At 35.7% G+C, this 26684-nt stretch overlaps 1 protein-coding gene across 4 annotated transcripts in view; it reads right to left on the bottom strand.

Annotated features, from left to right (window-relative positions):
* Positions 1–26684, bottom strand: part of LOC150094875 (acyl carrier protein, mitochondrial-like) — a 109521-nt gene that overhangs the window by 59818 nt on the left and 23019 nt on the right. For all 4 annotated transcript variants that reach the window (XR_016550112.1, XR_016550114.1, XR_016550113.1 and 1 more), the window contains exon 3: positions 16448–16535. Coding sequence is in view for 1 of the 4 variants with exons in the window: in XM_090410919.1 (XP_090267045.1) it covers positions 16448–16535 (88 nt within the window). In the remaining 3 variants the exon portion in view is untranslated. The remainder of the gene's footprint in view (positions 1–16447; positions 16536–26684) is intronic.

The raw sequence follows: 26684 nt of genomic DNA, 5'->3' as shown, positions 1-26684 counted from the left end.
ATTTTGAAATCAGATTTAATACTACTTTCCTTCATGATGTGATCCATACACAATGAATAATACTGAATGAATAACAGAGGAGATAATGTGCATCCTTGTTGCACATCTTATTTAATATCCAAGTATCTTCCTGTAATCCTTCATTTCTAAATGCTGACTTAGAGCTTAAATAGAGACTATGCATTACTTGATACAATGGCCCATTTATATCATATAACTGGTGTTTTGAAGAGCTTTCCTCTTGGAACCTTATCACATGCCTCTTCCAGATCTACAAAACTTAAATACAAATCTCTGTTATATTCCCAAGATTTCTTAACAATTTGACTTAAAGTGAAAATCTGTTCCTGACAACCTCTATTTCGACTGAATCTAGCATGTTCTTCACTAGGCTTCCCTTCCACACTTTTTCTTAGCTGATTCTCAAGTATACAGAGAATCTGTTAATGTTCATTACCCACAATGAACAGCAAGATTTACTAAGGCAACTTGTTCACATTCTATAATAATGTTACTATTGAGTTAGACAAGGGGAATGGATACACCATGATACTTTTGGATTTTGCTAAGGCTTTTTAACAAAACACAGTGTGGAAAAGTGTTGCATAAATTGGAGAATATAGGTTTGAATTATAAAATATTAGTGTCGATAAGAGAATGGCTGACTGACAGATATCAAAAAGTGGGGGATGTGAGTCTGTAAGTTTTAAGTTTTTCCTGCCACCCGTCTCAGCGACGTCCTAAGGAAGAAAGTTAAAAGAAAGCTCTGCAAAGACTGTCATCAACCCATTTATTCAAGTTCCTCGAAACATCCAGCCGAAGCCAACGCTGCAATAAGAACAGAGTGTATCAAAGCACGTTGGACTGCTGAAGAAGAAAAGATCCTCACCACTCATGAGATTGAGTTGACGGCTTGAGGGATAAAGAAAATCAATTAGGCTTTATTTAAGGTGTTCCCATTAAGATCCTTGGATGCCATCAAGTGTCATAGATGGAAAGCCAGTTACAAAGCTTTACTTCAAGAATTAGCAGCCCATCTGCCACAGGTAATATCTCCGTATCTCCTGTCCTTGCTTCTCCATCTTCCAGCCACCATCCTGCTGTTGAAGAAGAGGCTTTGATTCTCAGACTGACATCATCTCTAGATGATCCTCCTCTTCCAGAATATAACCATCAAATTCTTAAATATCTCATCCAGACTCATCTTCTGGGAATGGATATCAAAGATCAGTTGAATGACTACCTCCACACTGAATTCTCTGAACACTTCATGCCTCGTCAACATCAGCCTACATCTCATTCTACAATGACTTTATCAAACAGAAAGCAGAGGAAGAGGGCCTATGCAGCTATGCAGGCCCTCTATAAAATGAATAGAGGGCAATGTGCCAAAACCACCCTTGATGGTGCTTCCCCTTCATCTCTAGCAGACTTACATGATGATTTTGTCAAATTCAGGAGTACAGTCTATTCTGCTCCACCTCCACACTTCCCTGATTATGATGACCAACCTATGACATTGAGGTCCATTCCTGCCCTTCAAAACTAGCCTGTCTCCAGAGATTAAAGCAGCTCTTCCATCCAATTTCTCTGCCTTCGGACTTGATGGCATTCCTGCGTCTAGACTTTGGAAGGTGCCGTTGAAGATTCTTCAAGACTTAGTGGACATTCTCCTTTCCAGTAAACCAATACCACCATACTTATGTGCTTCAAGAACTATCTTCATTCCGAAGAAAGAAACTTCAAGCTGTGCATCAGATTTTAGACCTATTACCATCTCCCCTGTGTTACTTAGACTCATAAAATATTAATTAAACGACTTCAGCAACATATACAGCATGATTATAGATGGATAGCTTTTGTCCCTTTCGATGGCTGTGCCAAGAATATATATCTTCTTTCTTCTCTTTGATTCCCAACGCCACCTTAAGCATCTATATATGGTCGCTGGACCTCCAAAAGGCCTTTGATAGCATCTCTCTTCCTGCTCTCTTTCGAGCGCTGTCTACTGCTGGATGTCCAGAACCTTTTCTTTCCTATGTTATGGAGCTATACTTGGGTAGCTCCATCACTATCACTACAGGGTCCTGTGCAACTTCTATTGCCGCAGAGTGCAGGGTGTTCGCCAGGATGATCCCCTATTTCCCCTTTTCTTTAACTGCATCATAGAGAGTTTCTTCATTCTCTTCCTAGCCATATAGGCTACTCTCTAGGCACTTCTTCCTTTAATGCTATGACCTTTGTGGACGATCTTTTTGGCTTAAACCACAAATAAAGTGATGGTATAACAAGACAGAATTTCATGCCAGCTGGGACATTGCCCAGTTAAACAAACCCCCATTTTTGCCAGGAAACCAGACTGAACAGCAAAAAGTCAGCTACTGAAACAAATCCTGAAACACTACCCAACTCAACATTCACCAGAGATCAAGATTGGTACTATCAACACAAGAAGCCTGAATGGCAAAGAAATGGAGCTAGTTGAGGAATTAAATAAGTACCAGATCAACATAATGGGGTGACTGAAACAAAAAAGAGAAAAACTGGTGAGAGCTTTCTGAGCAATAAATACAAAGTGTTATATTCAGGCAATGAAAATCAAAGAGAAGGAGCAGTAGCTATAGTATTCAACACTAAATGTGAGGCTAATAGTCTTGAATGGCACAATACCAAGTAGAGTAATGTGAGCAAATATCAGAATGGGGGAAATAAACAATGACACTTATTTGTGCCTATGGTCCCACAGAAGGTTCTACCAGTTAGAATTAGAGGATTTTTTGAGGGCTCAGAGAAACCAACTGACACAATGAAAAAAGAAAAGTTGTTCCTTGTTGGGGGACCTTAAATAGCAGCGTAGGAAATGATTGTCAGTCATACAGAAATATTTTGAGAAAATTTGGAGTAAAGAGCAAAGTTAATGATAATAATGGCAAATACCTGTTGGATTTCTGCTCAGCACCGGTTATTATTAACACAATGTTCCAACATAAAAATGTGTACAAATTCACATGAAGAGAAGAGGCAAGGAATAAGAAAAGTCTCATTGACAATGTTATTGTTGATAGTGATGTTTTCTCACTGGTGCAGGACACTAGAGTGTACGAAGGATTTGAAATCTGATGAAATCACCATTTAGTCTTGAGCAGGATAAAATTGAATTTCACACTGAAAACAAAAACATGTAAGAAAGTTTTAAAGCGAATAAAAGTTGAGCAGCTCTCAGATGAGAGGCATGTGGTTGTCTGCAAGGATAGAAAAATCAGAACTCTATGGTGGACACAAGAAGTTAAAGAAGAAATATACTGAAACTTCCTTGCAAATAAGTCAGCTTGTGATCTTAGAGAATACAGAGACAAATGTAAGAAAGTTAAACAGTGTGTAAAACTAGTTAACCAAAAGTCATGGGAAGACTTTAGCAAGAACACAGAAAATAAATATTAGGAAGGTGGCAAAATATTCTGGAAGCTGATAAAAAAGCTCAGAAATGGAGGAAAGAGTACTGTGAATCAGAGATGATAAAGGTGACATGAAAACTGGAGAAAAAAATATCCTTGATGTAAGGAATTACTTCGAAGAATTACTAAATGAAACAATCAGTGACAGCACAGTGGTAAAAAAAACACCCAACAGGCATGCAACCAGGAATACATATCCACACTTGAAGTAAAAAAAGCCATCAAATAAAAAAAAACTGAATGTGAGAATTACAGAGGTATTTTTCTACTGAATGTTCCTGGTAAGATTTATGCAAGTACAGGGTGTTCGGGATAAATTTGACAGTTTCGTAAGGAAAAAGAAAATCTTCTTTGTATCTATTAAATTTAATGAATTGACAAAAAAACATTACAGGCAGAGTTAATTACAATACTATCAACAAGATTTACTCAAAATAACCACCATTAGCATCGATCACAGCTTCAATTCTGCTTCGGAACCTCGAACAAGCTGATGCTACAGTCTCCCTGGGAAGGGCCGCAAAAACTGTTTTAATTTTATCCATTAACTGGGCTTTTGTATTACTGGAAGTGCGATTGGTGTCTTTTTCAACTGCGCCCCATACAAAATAATCCATGGGGTTAAGGTCTGGGGAGTTTGGAGGCCAAACATTTGGACTGGTGAAGTCGTAGAAATTTTCAGACAACCATTTTTGACTTTTCCCAGAGGTGTGGCAAGGGGCCGAATCCTGCTGCCATACATACGGCCTACCATTGGCTACCCTTGTTATCCAGGGCTTGACTACAGTTAGCAACTCCACGAACAAAGCCCGAATTCCAATGCCAGGGTTCTTCAACACCTGTTCCTGCAGATTTGCGAGGAATTCTGCTGTACGAACGCAATCAGATCGTCTGCTAGGGATCTTTCTTCTTGCTACATCCTCGTAGTCACCATTGTAAGTCTCTAGTTCATGCCTGATTGTTTTTACTGTATTCAGGGAGCATTGGGCAGCAGTCGTAATATCCTTATTTTGATGGCGGGCACGAATCATCATGATACAAGTTATTCTCTTCCATGATTCAGGTGGGTTCCAGCTATCCATCCTTTCTGACATCTTGTATATGAATGAAGAAGGGTCCAAACTTTTAAATGAAGAGAAGTGTGTGTTAATACATGTAACTTACGGAAAAATATAATTAATTATAAATATGTCAAATTTATCCCGAACACCCTGTATACTTGAGAAATGGTTGAAAAGGATTGTGGAAGGGAAGCTTGGTGAGGAACAAGCTGGATTCAGTCAAAATAGAGCCCATCAGGATCAGATTTTCATCATCATCAAGTCTTTCTGTGCCTACTGGCACATAAGACTGCAATGCTGGTTTTCCATCTGCCCATATCCTTCGCAGCTACTCTTGCTTCTGCCCAACTCACCCATCTTGCCTCCTTCATTTCGGATTCCATCATTCTTTTCGAAGTTAATTTTGGACAACCTCCAGGACGTCTTCCTTCTGGAGCCCAACTCAGTGCTACTTAGGGAATTCTGTTTATCCCAATGCGAAGAACATGTCTGGTCCATTTCCATCTTCTTAGTCAAATCGCCTCATCTATTGACTTGAAGAAGGTTTTCTTTAAAGTTCCTTGTTAATAATTGTATTTGGCCAGAAGATTTTTAGAATTCTTCTTAAACACTTGTTTTGGAAAATGTCCAATTTATTACTTTGTGCTTTGGTAAGTCCAAGTTTCAAAGCCATATAGCAGTATTGCTTGCACAATAGATTTATAGACATTGATTTTCACTTTTAACTGTAATATTTGATGCTTTCCATAATTTGTTTAGTGACTTGAAACAATTTTGTGCTTTAGCAATTCTTTGTAAAACATCTTCGTCAGTGCCGCCTTGTTTATTTATTACTGATCCAAGGTATGTAAAAGTATCAACATCTTCAATTGTTTCATTTTTTAACTTAATTTCTTTATTTGATTTTTCATTTATTCATATGACCTTGGTTTTCTTCTTGTTTATATGTAGACCCACAGTTTCTACACAGCGAGCAAAGACATCGGCTTTTAACTTGTCCTCCAAGTTAAATGAGGAACTCATTTAACTTGGAGGACAGGAGCACTATGTCATCAGCAAAATCAAGGTCTTCCAGTGTGGATGTAAAGTCCCAATGTATTCCTCTCTTTTGATGATTAATGGTTTTTCATAATCCAATCAATTAAAATTATAAATAATAGACCAGATGACACAACCCTGCCTAACTACAGTTTCAATGATAAAGAAGTCTGTAAGTTTTCCATCTACTTCTGTGCAAGACTTGCTGCCATCATACATATTCTTAATAATGTTGATAAATTTATAAGGTATTCCGTATTCTTCTAATATTTTCCAAAGTTTCTCTCTATTTACTGAGTCAAATGCTTTACTGAAATCGATGAAGTTTAGGTAAAGTGGGGCTTGAAATTCTATACATTGTTCGATCATATTTCTGATCATCATCATCATCAAATTTCTGCCATGTACCCTCAAGGGGTGTACAGGATATGATGAGTGAATATTTGTTGAATGGTTCTGCAACCAGTTCGAAAACCTGCCTGTTCTTCTCTTAGTAAATTTTCAATTTCCTTTTTTAATCTATTAATTAAAATTTTGGTAAAAACTGTTGCAGGAATTGACAGTAAACTTATTCCTCTCCATTTTTCACATTCGAAAAATTGCTAAATGAAATAAGCAGTGATAGCACAGTGCTAAAAAACACTCAACAGGCATACAGTCAGGAATACATATCCATACTTGAAGTAGAAAAAGCCATCAAAGGCTTGAAATGTGGAAAGGCAGCAGGAGTAGATGATATTCAACCACAAATGCTGAAGTATGGTGGTATAAGTCTTATAGTGGCTGCACTGCATAGTTCAAAAAGCCTGGACAGAGGGATCATTTCTGATGATTGGAGCAGAGCTCAAATAGTACCCATATATAAAGAGGGAAATAAAACTGAATGTGAGAATTACAGAGGTATTTCCCTAATGAGTGTTCCTTGCAAGATCTATGCAAGTATACTTGAGAAACGGTTGAAAAGAATTGTGGAAGAAAAGCTTGGTGAAGAACAAGCTGGATTCAGGCCAAATAGAGGCTGTCAGGATCAGATATTCACTTTATGACAAATAGTTGAGAAAGCATGGGAATATAACAAAGATCTGTATTTAAGTTTTGTCGATCTGGAAAAGGCACATGACAAGGTGCCAAGAGAGAAGTTCAATACTACAATACTACAGTTATATGGTGTCAATGGAGCATTATATCAAGCAATACTTAGCCTTTATTTCAGTTGTAAGTCAGTTAGAATTGAAGGAAGTACAGGAAGATGGTTTAATGTTAAATCTGGTGTGAGACAAGGATGTACATTATCTCCTCTGTTATTCATTATCTATATGGATCACATTATGAAGGAAAGTAGTATTAAACATGATATCAGAATTGGAGATGTTTATGTCAGCTCTTTGCTTTATGCAGATGATGTTATACTTCTAAATAAATCCGCTACAAGTTTGCAAGATTCCCTGACTAAATTGAATAACTGTTGTAATAGATATGGTATGAAGGTCAGTAATAAAAAGACAAAGACAATGAAAATAGGTAGAATCGTTGAAAATGTCACCTGTGTTCTGAACGGAGAACCTGTGGAACAAGTAAAATATTTCAGCTACTTAGGCACGATTTTTACTGAAGATGGTAAATTAAATATGGAAATAGACTACAGAATTTACAAAGCTGGTATGGTAGGAAGTCAATTGAATAAATTCATATGGAATAAGAGAGAAATTAGTTGGAACACTAAATTTGCTGTATACAAGACAGCATTCAAACCAGTTTTAACTTATGGATCTGAGAGCTGGGTCAGAAGTAAAGCACTTGACCAAAGACTAGAGACCACAGATATGAGAGTCCTGAGAAAGATTATAGGCGTGAACAGATGACATCAATGGCAATATCATATTAAAAATGAGGATATTAGGAAAGAACTTGACATTGTCAGCATCCAGGAATGCATTAGCAGAGCTAATCTCAGGTGGTATGGTCACTTAAACAAAATGGGAGAAAAAAGATTAGCAAAACAAGTGTTCTCTGCCAAGTTGTCAGGAAGTAAAAAGTGCCTCAAAAGGCAGAAATATAAGATGTGACAATGTTGGAGTCTTGACAGATAACAGATTGATTTGGAGGAAAATTGTTGATAGGAAGTTAGTAATGATATAAGTTCTTCATGTGATACTATCATAATATCCTGTACACTCCTTAAGGGTACATGTCATGAATTTGATGATGATGGTATTTAGATCAGAATGGAAACAATCCAAGAAAGGAAGTGAAGAGTAAAAATGAAGTATGGTAGATGTGGAGAAGGACTTTTCAGCTGAGAAGTGAGTCAGTCAGTTTTGTATGGAAATGGCATGGAACACACATGATTTAAAGAAATACAGACTATACAAATTGGATTAACTGTCCTATAGTAGTATTAGTATGGTTCTTATAAGAAGCCAAGCACTTGGCTGTGAGAAGTCGCTGATCCTAGCACTGTGTAGAAAAATAAGTATCACATATATTAGTTTTACTGAAAAAAAAAAAAAAAAAAAAAAAAGTGAAATCTAAGTAACACATTTGCACTGATAACATTATTCTGAGAATATCATCATTGGGATAAAGAAGACTGCACTGTTTCCTGATAAGATATACCGTTACAGCTAATGAATGGAAGTTTCAAAATGAAAGTGTGGTGTACTCATTTGACCCATGATTGGACCATTCTTGTTTGCAGAAATCAAGGAACAGTTCAATGCACATACTGCAAAATTATGTGGTTCTTCAGATACACAAAGATATTTTTTCCAGTAAAAGTTTTCATGAATGAGCAGTTTCTAGATAAAGTTGATTACTTTTTCTTAGGTCAACAGACGTGATCCACATGGATATTGCCTCCACCCACTCTTAAAGTATACACAAATGCCAAACTGACGTGAAAAATGTGGGCTGAAGTGCAGTGGCAAATCAAACCAAGTGTGCTACAAAACACCTGGCAAGAAAACAATATTTGCCAGGAAACCACAGGGCACAGAGATCTAATGAACCATTAACATTTAATGAGTTTCTTTATTTTGAGATTAAAAATCTCATGATTCCACCTCTGTTTATGAAATATATTTTGTTACTGGTAATAACGTAGCTAGCATTAACAATTTTAATGGCCTATTATGGCTAAATTTGACTTCTTTGAAAAAACCTAATTTTATTGGTGAAAAGAAATTAATTCACTTTCTACTTCTGTGGTCAATGCTTAAGTCAACTGGCCAGTTTGTCTATTAATTAAACCTTAGTATTTTTTTAGCATTGTTTGCACTGACAAGACCTCAGTATCCATGTTTCCCACATAGGAAATCAGCTAATTCACCTTCCTCATGTTATATCTGAACATGTTTTTCCAACCAAAAGGTACCACTGCTACCAACTACACTATGGAGGTTCTTGATTTTATATATCATAAAAAATTAAATCCTGTGAATATGGTACATATTAATCATATATAAAATTACCAAATGCTACAAATTTAAATTATTACATCATATTAAACTGTGATTTTTAGCATTGGAAATGGATCAGCAAATCTTGGAACATATGAAGATGTTTTGGTACTGAATTCAGACAAGTAAGCTCTCTCGTTGCTACTTGAAGAGTTTTTTGGTTTAGTACACAAATAGCAACATCTGTAAGAATTCTTATCCATCATAATGCAAGTTTAACACGTTATTTGCAACAAATTACTGACCATTTTAAACCCATTTTAACAAACAATCTAGGGCCATATCCTTTTGTATATGTGCCAAGCAATCAGGTTGAAAAGTGCTTCTGGAGGATGCAGCATCACCATATCAAGACTGTTATAAGACATAAGATCAGCATTTTTTTCCATTTCATCCTAATGTTCAGATAATTTTTGATTATTAAATAGACCTCTAATTCCAAATATGCACATAAATAATGTCTCAGGCTGCAGCCTTCGCAGTTCAGCTCTACTAATTATGCTTTTTGTCTGATTAATGCATCTACTGAAACAATAAACTGTATATTTGTTGAGAGGAAATTTCTTTCTAGAGTACATTATATTAAGTAAGATCTTCAGTCCAATCATAGCAAGGAATTAACAGTGATGTGATAATAAGTGCACAGAATATGTTATTTCTCTCCATGTTCATCTGGCTTTTTTTTTTTTTTTTTTTTTTTTTTTTTTTTTAAGAATATATCAGAAAGTAGCAGCTATCCTGTCAATAGAATCAGTCAACATTCTCTCCAATGACAGCAACAGATTCAGATGAAAGAATAAAAAATTTCAATAGCAATGTGAATAATCATGGTACCACCATCATCATAAACTGCTTAGCAGAGCAATCTCCTTTATAAAGCAACCCATTCCACTCTCATTTACCACTCTCCAAACAAAAAATCTAGTCCTCACACCCCTACTGGCTACACCTTTATCAACTTCCAGGATTGACTCCTTGTTCTGGCCCTTCCAGCCAAGTGCTGAAACATTTCCCCTGCATCAATTCTATAAAACACTTTAAGCAACTTAAATGTTTCTATTACATCCCCTCTTTTTCTCATAGCAACCAACTTCTGCAGTCTACACACCTTCAATCTGTCCTCATAGGGAACATTCCACAGGCCACTCACCATCTTGCTCAGTTGCCTCTGAATCCTCTCCACCGCTTCCTCATCCCCAAGAAACCCAGGGGACCAGACTTAAGCACAGTAATCCAGATGTGGGCATATCAATGCCTTATAAAGAGGAATTACAACTTCCTTATTTCTACTTGTTAATGTGTTCTTCACTAGCCAAGTAATCTTATGGGCTAATTTAGCAACCTTAGCAATGTCTTCTAAACCTGAACTCTGTGTCTACAACCACTCCTAAATCTCTAGTTTCATCTATTTCTTGGACTAGTGCCACCAATGTGATACACATTAAACTGACACCCATTAACTTTTGCCCATACTGACAGCCTATTTAAATCTTCCTGCAAGCTCTGCACATTGCCTTGATTAACTATTACTCTATCTAATTTTGCATCATCAGCAAACAACTGAATATTTCTTTTCAAGTTATTTCCTATATTATTTATGTACAAATTAAACAGAATGGTCCCAGCACTGAACCTTGTAGCACACTACTAGTCACCTGTTTTTTCCTCGATTCTGCCCCTCCATATACCACTTTTTGATATCTGTCCAGCAGCCACCCTCTTATCCACTTAACCAGTGTTATATCCATCCAAATTTGTTTTAATTTGCGTAACAGTGTTCCCATGTGGTATTCTGTCAAAATCATTGTGGAGCCATTTCCTTTATCCAGCTCAGCTGTTGCCCTATTATATAAAGTTAGTAAATTACTAAGGCATGACTGACCTTCATGCAGTATCATATTTTTATCTCCTGTCTTGTCAGGTGTCTTCTCCCTCCAGAAGATTGGCTACCATGTGTCTCCACCATGTCCTATTTTGCACCTCTCTGCTGCATTCCTCATATGAGAGATAGGTCCAGTCTTCTATATTTTTCATCCACTCCAGTCTTTGTCTTCCTCTCCTTCTCTTTCCCTCAACAGTTCCTTCGAGAAGTGTCCTTTGTAGGCAGTTATGTCTTAGAATATTTCCAAAATAGTTGACTTTTCTCTTTTTAATTTCTTTCATCAGGCTCCTGTTTACGCCTACCATCTCTAGTACCTCTTCATTTGTCTTTATGTCTTTCCATGATATCCTCATAATTCTTTGCAGATCCGCATTTCAAAGGCCTCCAGTTTTTTCACACTCAGATTGGAGAGTGTCCATGTCTCTATTCTGTATAATAATATGGACCATATGTAGCATTTGTAGATTCTTAGTCTTGTTTTCAGATTTAATTCTCTAGATGTCAGTAGATTTTTCATACTGTTGAAAGCTGATCTTGCAATTTCAATCCTTTTTCTAATTTCATCTTCTGTCCTCCCATTCTCTGTGATCAAGTTTTGATCTTCTGTCCTGCCACTCTGTGATCAAGTGTCCAAGATATATGTACTGTATGTTTGCACCAGTTCTAATTTATTTCCTTTTATATTGATGCATATTTTTGATATTTCCTTTTCTCATGAAATTATCATGATTTTTGTCTTTTTAAAGTTGAAACTGAGGCCATGCTTGCTGTACTTGAGGGTTTCATCTATAAGAGCTTAAGATCATATTTGTTTTCAGCTAGAAGAACAGTGTCATCTGCATAATCATAAGTTATTAATATTTCTGCTCCCTACAGTGATTTCTTTGAGGTTACTAATTTTATTAAATATTTCTTCTGTGTACCGGTTAAAGAGAATTGGAGAAAAGACACAGCCTTGTCTCACACCTTTCTGAACTGAGAATTCTTCTGAGGTCTCTCTATTTATTCTCAAAGATGCAGTCTGTTCCCAGTAAAGATTAGTTATTAGCCTAATGTCTTTTCCATCCATGTATTTTTGAAAGGATTTCAATTAATTGTTCACGTTGAACATTGTTGAATGCCTTTTTGTAATCTATGAAGCAGAGGTACACATTTTTTTGTTTTTCTAGATATCTTTCTATGATGGTTCTGATGTTGAAAATACCTTCTCTTGTATCTACATTTTCCTTGAAGCCACTTTGTGTATCATTTATTTCTATGTTTATTTTTCTTTTATTTCTTTGAAGAATAACGTATAGGAGGACTTTTGATACTTGACTGATGAGGCTAATTGTCCTGAACTCTTTACATCTTGTAGCTTTTGTTTTTTTTTTGGGAATTGGAACGAAAATTGAGTGATCAATATCTTTGGGTAGAAATCCAGTCTCGTATATTTTATTGCATAATTTTGTTAGAAATTTCAGTCCTTCTTCATCGAGAGCCCTCAACCATTCTGCCAAGATATTATTACTATTCCTGCAGCTTTATGTGGTTTTAGTTTTCTGATAGCATTTTCAACTTCACAGAGTAAAATGGGTGGTCCTTCTAAATAAGTTTGTTCAGGAATATTATTTCTTTGTTGTTCGTATAATTTCCTTGTGTATTCAATCCGTTTTTCCATGATTTCTTTTTTATCCATTAGAATATGGTCTCTTGAGTCTTTAATGACACTTGCATAATTTACTGTATTTGTTCTACTTGTCATTTCTCTCATCTTTTCATGCATTTCTCTGCTTCTGTGTTTTCTATCAAGTTTTCTATATCTATACATTTATTCTTAATCCATTCCTCTTTGACTTTCCTGCATTCTTTTTTTATTTCTTTCTTCATGCTTTTATATTCAGGTTTGGTCTTTAACTTTTTTCTTTGTTCCATCAACTTTAGTATTTTTTCATTTATCCAAGGTTTATTCCTTTTCCTTTTTAATTGTGGGAGTGTATTTTTGGCTGCTTCGTTGATGCTATTCTTGAATGGTTGCCAGTTCATGTTAATTTAATCAATTGGTGTTCTATTTTCTGTGTGAGCTGTGGTGTCAGAGACTTGTTAAGGGATTTTGTGAATTCTTTTATAAAGCAGTCTTTAACTTCTTGGTTGTTAAGTGAGTCTAAATTATAGGTTTCTCTTATGAATGGTTGGCTTGGTATCTTAAGTTCTATTTTGATTTTTGCAATCACTGGGTTGTGGTCCGATCCTATGTCTGCTCCAAGATATGTTCTTGTTTGTGTTATTGCAGTTTGGAATCTTTTGCTTATTATTATATAGTCAATTTGATTTCTATAGATGTCCCCAGGGCTTTTCCATGTATATAGTCTTCTGGGAGGATGTTTAAACAGTGTGTTGGCAATTATTAGGTCATTGGTTTCACAGAATTGAATTAATCTTTAACCTCTTTCATTTCTGATTCCAATTCCTTGGTTTCCCATGCAAAATGAGATTTCTTCTGAACCCACTTTTGCATTTAGGTCGCCCATCATTATAATAATATCATCTGACTTAGCACTAGAGATTGCAGTTTGGATGTCTTCATAAAATTGTTCCAACTCTTCATCTGGGTGGTCGTGGGTTGGTGCATATGCTTGGATAATATACAGGTTGAATGGTTGTGCAGTTATTCTGCACAACCATTCAACCTGTATATTATCAACCTGTATATATTGGCCCATAAATGACAAATATCCATGTAGAGATTTTGCAATTCTGTTACTTAGGACAAGCACTACTCCTTTAAGGTGCAAGTCACTGCCAGAGTAGATTATAGTGTGATTTTTTTCTTCTTATTATGTCTGTCCATCTCACTTCACTAATACCTGCAATATCAGCCTTCATCACTTCTAATTCCTAGAGTAGGCTGTCTAATTTGCCCACCTCGTAGAGTGTTCTGACGTTCCATGTTACTATTTTCAAGAGATTGCTCCAAGTTTTCAGACAAGGGACATCTGAGAATATCCTCCCCAGAGGATTTGGGATATTATCTTCATACACTACTTTAGTAGTTCTTGTCTTACAATTCCTAGTTTCAAGCTCTTCTTCCCTGTAGCTATAAGAGCTGATGGTTGCAATGGCCTCAACCACATCTTTAACTTCATATTGTGACATGGTGTGTTTCATGTTTGACAATGGATAAATACGTGGTGAGGCTCTAATCTCTTCCACAGCAGCTGGCCACAAGTCCCTTAGATGTCAGGAGTGTGCCCTAGATGTGCCGCACATCTTGCTGTCATGCCCTTGATCAGCCAATGTTGATTCTTCTGCCATCTTGTCCATTCCAGACTTCGTGCACATAAAGATTGACATTCCCTATTTACAGTATTCTATATTGCTGATACCCTCACTTAGTTTAGTCTGCCAGCCGAGGCGGTTTACTAGAGATTTTTATCTACCTATTCTTGAATTCTCTTTTTTAATAATTTTTCTAGTACCTTTACCAATATGTCTGAGATACTGATTGGTCTATAATTTGCACTGTAGTCTTAGAACCTTAGCCTTAGAACATTTTTAAGTAATGCTAGTAAAATCATTACTTCTAAAAACATTTTTTCTCATAAGACTCAGAGTTAAAAAAAAAGAAAAAGTAAAGAAACGCAGACATAAGTTCTTCAGTATAACAAAGGCCTAATTGTCCCAGAACCTATTGCATATAAACAACACTTTGATTCTTTCTTCTCGCATTCCCATATCCCAAACATTTTTTTTTTCTTTGTCCAGTGATGGTTCCCATTTGAAGAATGATATAAAGTATTGTTAAGTGAAACCATCATGAAGTCAAAGGACTCATCACAAGGGGGTACTCTACACAATGTCTCCTACAATCTACTACTAGCGTTACATAATCCACCATCTACATACTATGCCATCTACTGCCAATTAGTAGCATTTCAGTGGGAAGTTTTCAGTACTGAGACCTGTAATATAAATAAGGAGTTTATTAAAAATAAGCAATTAAAACCTGACAAATTTCGTGTATCTTAAGACTAACATCATTAGGGATAGTGGTACATAAAAGTTTTACACAACAAAAGCCCATTATAATTAATTACACATATTTGATGTTTTTGATAACTTCACGTGTTAAATAACTGTTAAACCAGAATACAAATGATATATTCGTTACTGTATGCATGTTGGAACTTTGCTAGTTGTTGCTATCACATTCTGTGGTATCATGCATGCTATATCCTAGGTCCATGGCAGTTAAATTTTTGATAAAAGCAGACCATACTTGATGTAAAATTAAGCCTTGATTTTTATTGCATTGTGTAGGGACCCTAAGCATTTGTGAGACATCTTTAAATTTTCTTGTGAAACAGTCATTAACAATATGACATTTTTGTCCATTTCTAGAGCCCTTGACAGTCAGTAGTGGTTATGTGGAATGCCAGGCCTGACTCTTCTTTATTCAAGATCTTTTACATGTTCAGACATGCAGATCTCTACTAACATTCCTGTCTGGCATACATAACAAATACCACAGAAGCATTAAGTGTGAGGTTCTGTTTCAGGTACTGCAGTTCTTCAATCCTTTTAATTGACATGCTTGATATATTGTATGCCTTGTCTCATAAAGTTTTAATTATGCCTATCTTTTGCAATGGATGGTAGTGTGAAGAAGCATTTAAAAATCTTCCCACTGTGGTAGGTTTTCTGTATATGGAGAAGGATAACCTTTTTCCTTCTTCATTTACTTTGACAACAATATCAAGGAAAGGTAATTTTTTGTACTGTTCTAGTTCAAGAGTGAATTTTATATTGGGATGCAAGTTGTTCAGATAATCTTTGAAAGCAACCAAATGACGAGAATATCATTGACATAACATAAGCAAAATTTTGGTTTCTTCTGATAGATTTTTAATGCATTAGTTTCGAAATTTTCCATAAACAGCTTGGTTAAGGCTGGAGGGCCAAACCCAAAGCAATTCCTTCTTTTTTGTTCTCAATATTTGTCTTGAAATATGAAAAAAGTGTTTTCCATGCAGTGTTTGAATAGTCCTACAGGGTCTTGTGGGGAAAAGATTTACAAGTAGTGGTACATTATTGAAAACTTATTAAGTATCAAGAATGCAAGGTTTATATGATCTGCCATTATGGCTCAACAAAAACATTTACATGAAATAATGAAATCAGCGGAATTATAACTGATAAGAATATTTTGAAAAAACTTATTTTACAAGTCATGCTCTATTAAAGAATGCATCTTCTGAGGTTTTAATATGACTATTTACTAAGATTTCACATTAAGATCCTCAGAGAATTACTGACTAACCTGAAGAGTTGAAAATAAATTTTTTGTGGAATCCTCTAATAAATCATTATCACAATTATCAATGAGCCATCAGAATTCTGTATAATCTTGAAACTCCACCTGTTGTTTATTATTACTAACTAATGAAGTGTTTAAACCATGAAAGTTATGAAGTCATGCAGATTTAACAAAGAAACTTCAATGTTTCAAAATGCATGCTTCATTGTTTTTTAAATGGTTAAGGATGTGATTATTCTATATATGTATTAGCTTACCAAATTCATCTTCCATTGCCATTATAACTTCGACATGGTCCAAACTATCCAGACCCATATCAGATAATAAATTGGATTCCACAGTCAGCTGGAAAAGAAACCAGTAATTCAATTTCTATATATGTCAATAAAAATTGATAAAATTAAAAATTTATTGGCAAGTCCCTACGAACATTCATTTTGCGAAAACTCTGCAGAAAATAATTAGGCTGAGATAGCTAAATTATGGTTGTAGAGTCTTCTTATTTGTCAGGGCTCAAACTGGATGATTTGCCCCAACTTACATTTAAATCATCATTTGTGGAAACACATCAGCTTGTTTTCTCTATAAATATATTAGTAACAAATTGAGCAGCATGCACAGTTAGTGTATTCAATAATAAGCTGTTTTATCTATCTAAAAATTTATTTAAATTATTATTCCTAATTTAGAGAATGTCAGGAATAATAATTAAAAATCCCAGTATTCAATTCTTATCTTTCCCTGGTGTAGTGTCCTCTTACATACTGAACAAACAAGATGAACTGAGAATATAATTTGTTCATCTATCATTAGAATAGACTTATGGAAACAACTACTATTTTGTTCAAGTCATCATTAACATGGATATACACGTATATACAAAAAAAGCTTATGTGACAATGAGATAACCTGATAACCCTGACCTCCCATGATTTAAAAATTCAGTGTTCACTATATTAACAAATGCACACCAAGGGATTCATGCATTTATTAATATGCTGAATATCAAGTTAGTAGGTTTTCAATCCCTATGTCATCAATGTGATCCATATAGATAATGAATAACAGAGGGGTTAATGTACATCATGTCTGACACCAGATTTAACATTAAACCATCTTCCTGTACTTCTTCAATTCTAACTGCTAACTTACAACTCATGTGACTAAGTTGATATCATGCCCCAGTGACACCAAACAACTGTAGCATTTTGAATAGCTTCTCTCTTAGCACCTTGTCATATGCCTTTTCCATCTACAAAACTTAAATACAGATCTTTGTTATATTCCCATGATTTTTTAACTATCTGTCATAAAGTGAAAATCTGATCCTACCAGATTCTATTTGGCCTGAATCCAGCTTGTTCTTCACCAAGCTTCTCTTCCACAATCCTTCTCAACCGTTTCTCAAGTATACTTGGATATATCTTACCAGGAACACTCAGTAGAGAAATACCTCTGTAATTCTCGTATTCAGTTTTATTTCCCTTTTTATATATGGGTACTATGAGAGCTCTACTCCAATCATCTGGAATTTGTCCCTCTGTACAGGCTTTCTAACCTATGCAATGCAGCTACTATAAGACTTTTATACCATCCATACTTGAGTATTTCTGGTTGAATATCATCTACTCTTGCTGCCTTTCCACATTTCAAACTTTTGATTGCTTTTTCTACTTCAAGTATGGATATGTATTCCTGACTGCATGCCTGGTCAGTGTTTTTTTACCACTGTGCTGTCATCACTGCTTGTTTCATTTAGCAATATTTAGAAGTAATTACTCCATACTTCAAGAATATCTTTTCCTCCTGTTTTCGTATCACCTTTTATCATCTCTAATTCCTTTTACAGCACTCTTTCCTCCATTTCTGAGATTCTTCAACAACCTCCAGAACATCTTGCCACCTTCTTGATATTTATTTTCTATGTTCTGATCAAAGTCCTACCATGACTTTTGCTTAGCTAGTTTTACACAGTGTTTAGCTTTCTTACATTTGTCTGTATTCTCTAAGAGCACAAGCTGACTTATTTGCCAGGTACTTTTGATATGCTTTCTTCTTTTATTTCACTGGCTCTTTAACTTCCTGTGTTCACCATGGAGTTCTGATTTTTCTATCCTTACAGACAACCTCACGAAATGCCTCTCTGGCTGAATCAATCAGTGTTTTCTTCAGGGCTTGCAAGTGAATCTCCAAGGTTTGGTTGCTATTCTCAGACTCTTTGGTTGAAAATGGATGAAAAGGATTGTGGAAGGGAAGCTTGGTGAGGAACAAGCTGGATTCAGTCAAAATAGAGCCCATCAGGATCAGATTTTCATCATCATCAAGTGTTTCTGTGCCTACTAGCACATAAGGCTGCAATGCTGGTTTTCCATCTGCCCATATCCTTCGCAGCTACTCTTGCTTCTGCCCAACTTGCCCCCTTACTTTCGGATTCCATCATTCTTCTCGAAGTTAATTTTGGATGACCTCTAGAGCATCTTCCTTCTGGAGCCCAACTCAGTGCTACTTGGGGAATTCTGTTTATCCCCATGTGAAGAACATGTCTGGTCCATTTCCATCTTCTTAGTCAAATCGCCTCATCTATTGACTTGAAGAAGGTTTTCTTTAAAGTTCCTCGTTAATAATTGTATTTGGCCAGAAGATTTTTAGAATTCTTCTTAAACACTTGTTTTGGAAAATGTCCAATTTATTACTTTGTGCTTTGGTAAGTTTCCAAGTTCAAAGCCATATAGCAGTATTGCTCGCACAATAGATTTATAGGCATTAATTTTCACTTTAGCTGTAATATTTGATGCTTTCCATAATTTGTTTAGTGACTTGAAACAATTTTGTGCTTTAGCAATTCTTTGTAAAACATCTTCGTCAGTGCTGCCTTGTTTATTTATTACTGATCCAAGGTATGTACAAGTATCAACATATTCAATTGTTTCATTTTTTAACTTAATTTCTTTATTTGATTTTTCATTTATTCACATGACCTTGGTTTTCTTCTTGTTTATATGTAGACCCACAGTTTCTGCACAGCAAGCCAAGACATCAGTTTTTAACTTAAGTTCCTCATTTAACTTGGAGGACAGGAGCACTATGTCATCAGCAAAATCAAGGTCTTCCAGTGTGGATGTAAAGTCCCAATGTATTCCTCTCTTTTGATGATTAACGGAGTTTTTCATAATCCAATCAATTAAAAATTCTAAATAATAGACCAGATGACACACAACCCTGCCTAACTCCAGTTTCAATGATAAAGAAGTCTGTAAGTTTTCCATCTACTTCTATGCAAGACTTGCTGCCATCATACATATTCTTAATAATGTTGATAAATTTATAAGGTATTCTGTATTCTTCTAATATTTTCCAAAGTTTCTCAGTATTTACTGAGTCAAATATTTTACTGAAATCGATGAAGTTTAGGTAAAGTGGGGCTTGAAATTCTATACATTCTTTGATTATATTTCTAAGAGTGAATATTTATTGAATGGTTCTGCAACCAGTTCGAAAACCTGCCTGTTCTTCTCTTAGTAAATTTTCGATTTCCTTTTTTAATCTATTAATTAAAATTTTGGTAAAAACGTTTGTGGGAATTGACGGCAAACTTATTCCTCTCCAATTTTCACATTTAGTCAGATCTGCTTTATTAGGGATTTTTATAATTACTGCTTCTTTCCGTTGTTCAGGAATTTTTTCTGTCTTCCATATTTCATTGTATAACCTTTGTAATTGGGCAGTAGTTATGTTGAGATCGGTTTTATCATTTCGGCATTGATGTTATCATTTCCACATGCTTTGTTAGATTTTAGTGCCTTCAGGGCATCTCTGTCTTCGCCCAACGAAATCTCGTCTTCGGAAATGTTCAAAGTGGGTGTTACACTAGTTGTAATATTTTGTGCTTGTTGAGATCCAGTATCTACCTTTAGATTTAAAGTTTCTTCAAAATAGTGTCTCCATCTTGCTTCAATTTTGGAGTCAATCATCAGCAACTTTCCTTGTTTGTCTTTAATGGAGGAAGGCTTGCTTTTTTGTTACCACTGATTTGTTTAATAATCTGCTAAAGTTGTCTAATTTGTCCATTTTCTGCAGCATGTTGTGCTTCTTTTGCTAATTTATCAATATATTTTATCTTGTCGGCTCTTGCAGCTCTTCTCTCTTTAAGCTTTTATTTAGCGACTGCTGTGCATCTTATATAATCGTTCTGAATTTGTATTGTTCATTAATGATTTAATATTTTTTTTCTCTTCAATGATCTTCCAAGTTTCTGCAGTTAACCATTCTTTATTTTTCTTTTTTCTTCATTTACCAATATTCTTCTACTGTTACATCTTGATTTTCCTCTATTTCTAATACACTAGTGGCCAAAATTGTGGAAACCTTTTGGAAAAAGTGTATTTTTGAGGTTCATAACACCACTTTTTTTTGGTGTAGTATACCATAAAAGTATATATCAATGGAAAGATAATTTAATCAAGAATGTAATGCAACAAAGTTTGTTCAATTATTTGTATTCTATGAAAAGTTATAGCCAATAACCAGAAAAAAGAAGCACAACTTGCTTAGGTTGATATGAAGTAGCTTTCCTTCATTTGAATGTAGGCAATGAGCATGAGTGTTCAGTGAGCCAATCAAGTGTCATCTTGTTTTGGCAACGAGCCAATTAGGTCACAGTAGGATTCAGCTATTGATGTCATGTATTGGAGCTGTGTTAGATCCTGAATGAGAAAATTTTGAGAAGAAATTATTCATTCAGGATTTAACTTGCAAAAACTATGGACAACTAAAGGAGATGCCTGCACTTCAGGAGAAAATAGAGAAAACTTGTTTACTGTATGTGAAAGTATATATTCCTTTGCATGTAAATTATTAAGATCTTATTGTTATTTAACCAGAGATCAAAGTGAGAATTTGTATCATAATATAGTATTTGTGTAAGGAAAATATTTAGTTCATTAAGATATCCAGTGTATTGTAAGTCTCCAGACAATTTTAAGTAACAGTCCAAAGGTCACATGCTAGCCACCCAAATCAGCGTAATACCAGGGGCAATAACATACGCAGAAGGTGACGCAGGCAGGCTTTCCAAGAACAGCACCCTAACAGCAAAGGGAAAGCAAAGGATCAACTTGGGAGGCATAAAATAAAGAGTGTCATGTGGAAAAGATACAGAGAATATAAGGAGATGCACGCCATATCTCTCTCTCTTGTTCCTGGTTCCTGCTTGGTGATTTTGACTGGTGGCTTGTGAGAGACGTGCGTAGGTGTTGCAATGTAGAACAGCAGGACTTTTCCTGAAGATGCCTAAGAAATTCCACGTGGAGCTGTTCGTAAATTATTGGCCTTGCAGAATCGTGCCAATTGCTGGATATTCCATCGGAAAGAGTGGAGAAAGTCCCCTAAGACGCGGCAGCAAATACGTTCGTGTCTGGTAGCAGAATTCAAGGACAGCATGAGCTCATCGCCAGGTGCAGACGGAATAAGCAGAAGGTAACCAGACCATGTGGAAGCGACATATTGTCCGGAACAGAATTGGTAATGTAGAATATTTCACTGTATGTTTCAGAATTGTTAGAGGAAGAAAAAACATGTGTAAGCATAAAGTATGGACAATTAATAGAGGAATTTAGTAAGAATTCCTTTTTGAAAATAACTAGTAACCTTTAGCAGAGATTGTCTGGAGGCAGTTATATTATTGAATGAGACTGAACCTGATAAATGAAATGGGTATTACTGAGAGCTTTTAATTGAAAACCTTAAGAATGTGTATATGTGTAACTTAAGAATAACTTGAGGAAAGAGATTACAGATTATGCAATGTGATATAGCATTTTGAACTAACTTAGCATGAACTGATTTTATTTAGCATGTACTGATTTCTTTAGCATTGAATATATGTTGCCTTTTAACTGTAAAATATTTGATTTCCCAATAAACATGTTTTATTTCATATGCCTGAGTTATGCCTGATTGTGAGGACAAATTACCACTTATAAAAATAGAACCTTAGTGGGAAGAATTTAGAAGTTATATAACTATAGATTACAGGTCACGACTGCAAAGTACCAGAAATCTATATAATCGTAACGAAGAGTAAAATAATGTGTGTATGCCTTAAGATCTAGGATTATTTCTCTAAGCAAGAATCTTTTCTGTTATAGGATACTGGCTGGCACAGCATAATACAAATTTTGCCAGTATCTGAAGAGGAAATAACCCTAGATAGAAATAAGATAGGCTAGACAACAGAATAGCGGATATTATAATAATTAAGAAAAAAAATAGTAGATAGTAACGACGTAACAAAGCTGAGAGGAGGACATTTGTCAGTGTGTTATGTGACTGCTATCAAGTTGGTTGGTTTTTTTTTTTTTTGTGTTCTTTCATTTAGTGAGCTTGTAAAACGTAATAAAATTAAAGAAATGGTGCAAAGAGTTGACTGGTCAGCCAGAAAGCGATGTAAAATAGTACTATTAAGTGAACAAGGCTACAGTTATGAAGAAAGAAATTAGAAGAAAAATTGGTGGAAACTTAACCAAAGGTGGCATTTCTAAATTTTTGAAGAGGTATAAGGAAACTCAGTCACTACAAAACCAGACTGGTAAACACAGGAAAAGGTGCACAACAGCAAGTGATGATAGAAGAATTGAGAGACTGTGCCTACGTGACAGAAGAAAATCATCTGGGGTATAGAAGATGAAATGGTGCAATACAATGTGAAGTTGAGTGCACAAGGACTGTTCGGCATTTCTAAATTTTTGAAGAAGTATAAGGAAACTCAGTCACTACAAAACCAGACTGGTAAACACAGGAAAAGGTGCACAATAGCAAGCGATGATAGAAGAATTGAGAGACGGTGCCTACGTGGCAGAAGAAAATCATCTGGGTGTATAGAAGATGAAATGGTGCAATACAATGTGAAATTGAGTGCAAGGACTGTTCGGCGCAGACTGCAGGAATTTGGTCTAAATGCTAGAATTCCACGAAAAAAAGCCATTTTTATCTCTCAAACAAAGGTTGAAAAGATTAAACTGGGCTAAAACCCATGTTAACTGGACAGTAGAACAATGGAACAGTGTTATTTGGAGTGATGAGACCAAAATCTCCCAGTTTAGTAGTGATGGCATAAAATACGTAAGGAGAAGAATCGGAGAAGATTTGCATCCTGATTGCATTACACCTACTGTTATGATCTGGGGTTGCATGACATCAAAAAGGTGTGGGCAGAATTTATGTGATTAATGGGAATATAAATGCTCCAAAATACATAAATGAAATACTTGAGCCCAAACTGAAGCCTTCCGCATGTAATCTTTTCCAAGATAATGAAGCATTTATATTTCGACAGGATTCAGCTCCATGTTATGTTGCTGCTGTGTGCAAAAAGTGGTTTCAAGATAATTATATTCCACTACTGGAATGGCCTGGGAATCTTAACCCAATCGAAAATTTATGGAGCCGACTAAAGAAACTTGTTAGTCAGAAGCAACCCACCAATAAAACTCAATTAATAGAAGTAATAATTCAATCTTGGTTTCACATTATAACAGCTGTAGAACTAAAAAAACTTGGTTCACTCCATGGGAAGGCGTTGCAAAGCCGTAATTAACGCTAAAGGTTACCCAACTAAGTATTAACTCACATTGTGAGAATTTTTGTATATCTCATATTTTCTGTTTCACTTTTTTTCTTTATAACTGCTGTTCTAATAAAAAATCCTTTATAAAAGTTATTGCATGACATTCTTGATTAAATTATCTTTCCATTGATATATAATTTTATGGTATTACACCAAAAAAAGTGGCGTTATGAGCCATCAAACCTCAAAACTACACTTTTTCCAAAAGGTTTCCACAATTTTCGCCACTAGTGTATATTGAATCTGTTCTTTAACTCCAAAGCAAACTTTTCTCTTGTTTCTTTTATTTTTAATTTTTCAATATCAAATGCAGTTCTTGAACTTTTATTCTTTCTTAATACACTTTGAAGTTTTAATTTCAACTTTGTCACTAATAAGAGGTGGTCAGAACCAACATCTGCACCACGTTTGACTCTCACATCAAGCATGGATCTTACGAATTTACTATTGACAGCAACATGATAAATTTGGTTTTTTGTGCTGCTGTCCAGTGTGATTGAAGTCAATTTATGTATTTTACTTGAATTTACTTGCTCCAATGACAAAATTGTTCATTTCACAAAAGGATACAAACATCATGCCATTTTCATTTCGGTCTCCACAAGCCTCGAAACCTAAGGATTTTTCTTCTACACGACCTTTTACCCACTTTTGCATTAAGATCGGCAATGAGTATTATCACATCATGTTTTGAAATAGAATTTATTACTTTTTGGAATTGTTCGTAAAAACATTCTTTTATTTCTTCATCTGCATCATTAGTAGGTATGTAAACTTGCACAACAGAAAGTTTGATAAATTTGGAATAAAACCTGGCTTTTTTAATTCTCTTGTTTACTGGTTCCCATTCCATCATGCTTTTGGTTACTTTTGGGTTCAATATTAGTGCAACTCCTTTTTCATGCTTCTCCTCTGATCCAGAGTACAACATTGTCTCTTTGTCTTTAGTTGGAAGGCTACCAAAACCAGTCCATCTGAGTTCACTGATGCCTAAAATGTCTAACATGTAATTGTCCATTTCATTTGCAACCTGCCTAGTTTTTCCTACCTGGTATAGTGTTCTGATTCCATGATCCAATCTTTAAAATTTTTTGTGGCTTCATAAGTGACTCTTTCAACAACAAGGGTTCCGAAAGGTTTTCCCCTTGGTGCGTCATATATACATTATCCACATCAGACCAGGCTAGATAACAGTCTTCTGGGGTCTTGCAAGTCACATCTGTTGCCAGAAGCATTTGTTCATTCAGATTTGCAGTTTCTATAATCAGATAATTTTTACAGGGAGGGGTGATTAGCCCTTCGACAACCCCCGAAGGGGACCCGGCTATACCCCCGGGGACTGGGTCTCCGTTTATCACCTCTTACGATACGCAGGAGTGTGGTTGGGGTATTCTACTACCTGTCCCAACATGGGGAGCCATTATTATTAGCGTTGCTCATTTCTCCAAATTTTCCCAATATATTTTTGTATGTCTGACAATCGTTTCCTACTCTGGTATTTAGATCCCAACAAGGACCAACTTTTCCTTTTTCATTATGTCAGTTGCTTTCTCTAAAGCCTCAAAAAATAAATTCCTCCACTTCTACTTTAGTAGAACCTTCTGTGGGACCATAGGCACAAATAAGTCTCATTGTGCAGTTCCCCATTCTCATATTTGCCCACATCACTCTACTTGAGACTGCCTGCCATTCCAGAAGATCAGCCTCATATTTAGTGTTGAATACTATGGGTACTCCTTTTCCTTGATTGTCATTGTCTGAATATAACATTTTGTATTTATTGCTCAGAAAGATCTTACCGGTTTTTGTCTTTTTTGTTTCGATTACCCCTATTATGTTGATCTGGTACTTATCTAATCCCACAGCTAGCTCCATTTCTTTGCCATTCAGGCTCTTCTTATGTTGATAGTACCGATCTTGAACTCAGGTGATGTTGATTTGGGGTGGGTTTTAGGATTTGTTCTAGTAGCAGATTCTTCACTGTTTGCCTTGGCTGTTCCCTGGTAAAAACAATGGGGGCCTTGTTTAACCAGGCGATGTCCCAGTGGGCATGAAATTCTGTCATGTTGTACCACATTCTATATCTATAGGTTTAATAGGACCATTCTTCTTCGAAGGTACCGTTACTAGTCAAGTGTACCTAGACGGGCTATGGGAATGATCAATTTCTCTTCCAACAAGATGGTGCACCACCACAGAGACGTGAGCACTTACCTCGAAGAGAGTTTGGAGAGACAATGGATAGGACGAAGAGGTGCAGTTGAGTTTCCCCCACATTCTCCTGTTGTAATGCCCTTGAACTTCTACTTATGGGGGGGGGGTCTTAAAGGATTCAGTATATTGTAGAAAATAGAAAACCAGCTACCCTGGTGGCCCTTCGGAAAGAAATTGAAACGGCATGTACAGCAATCCCACTGGACACTTTGGCCAACATTGCTCAAGCAGTAGTTTGCCGTAATAATAAGTATCTGGACACTTTGAGCACCTCATGTAATTGTAGAAGTCAAAGGTAATTTGTATTCATCCCTTGATGTCTGTATAAATTTAGTATTACAATTTTTATACAGGTTTTTCTTTTGGTGAAGAAAAAATTCTGTTTAATAATTCTGTTCAATATACAAAGTCCATTGTATATTGATGGACTTTGTATATTGAGCAGAAATTAATTTTTAGCATTTTCTAGCAGAAAACATCAAATCAAAACTAAAGAAAGAAAAAAAGAAAAATAGTGGACGTTTTATTTATTTAGCATTAAGGAGACTTCTGCTGCATTATTGATGACAAATAATTTATATTTTATAACCTTTAGAGATATGCATGTGCTACTAGTTTCATCTGTAAGGCTACTCCTAATACAAGACTTAACAAAG

The sequence above is a fragment of the Typopeltis vanoorti genome, chromosome 21 (genome assembly GCF_054136105.1).
Source record: "Typopeltis vanoorti isolate ZY-2024b chromosome 21, IOZ_Tvanoo_1.0, whole genome shotgun sequence".
NCBI lineage: Eukaryota > Metazoa > Arthropoda > Arachnida > Uropygi > Thelyphonidae > Typopeltis > Typopeltis vanoorti.
Note: the sequence above shows the minus strand (reverse complement) of the source record. Positions and strands in the feature narration are given on the sequence as shown.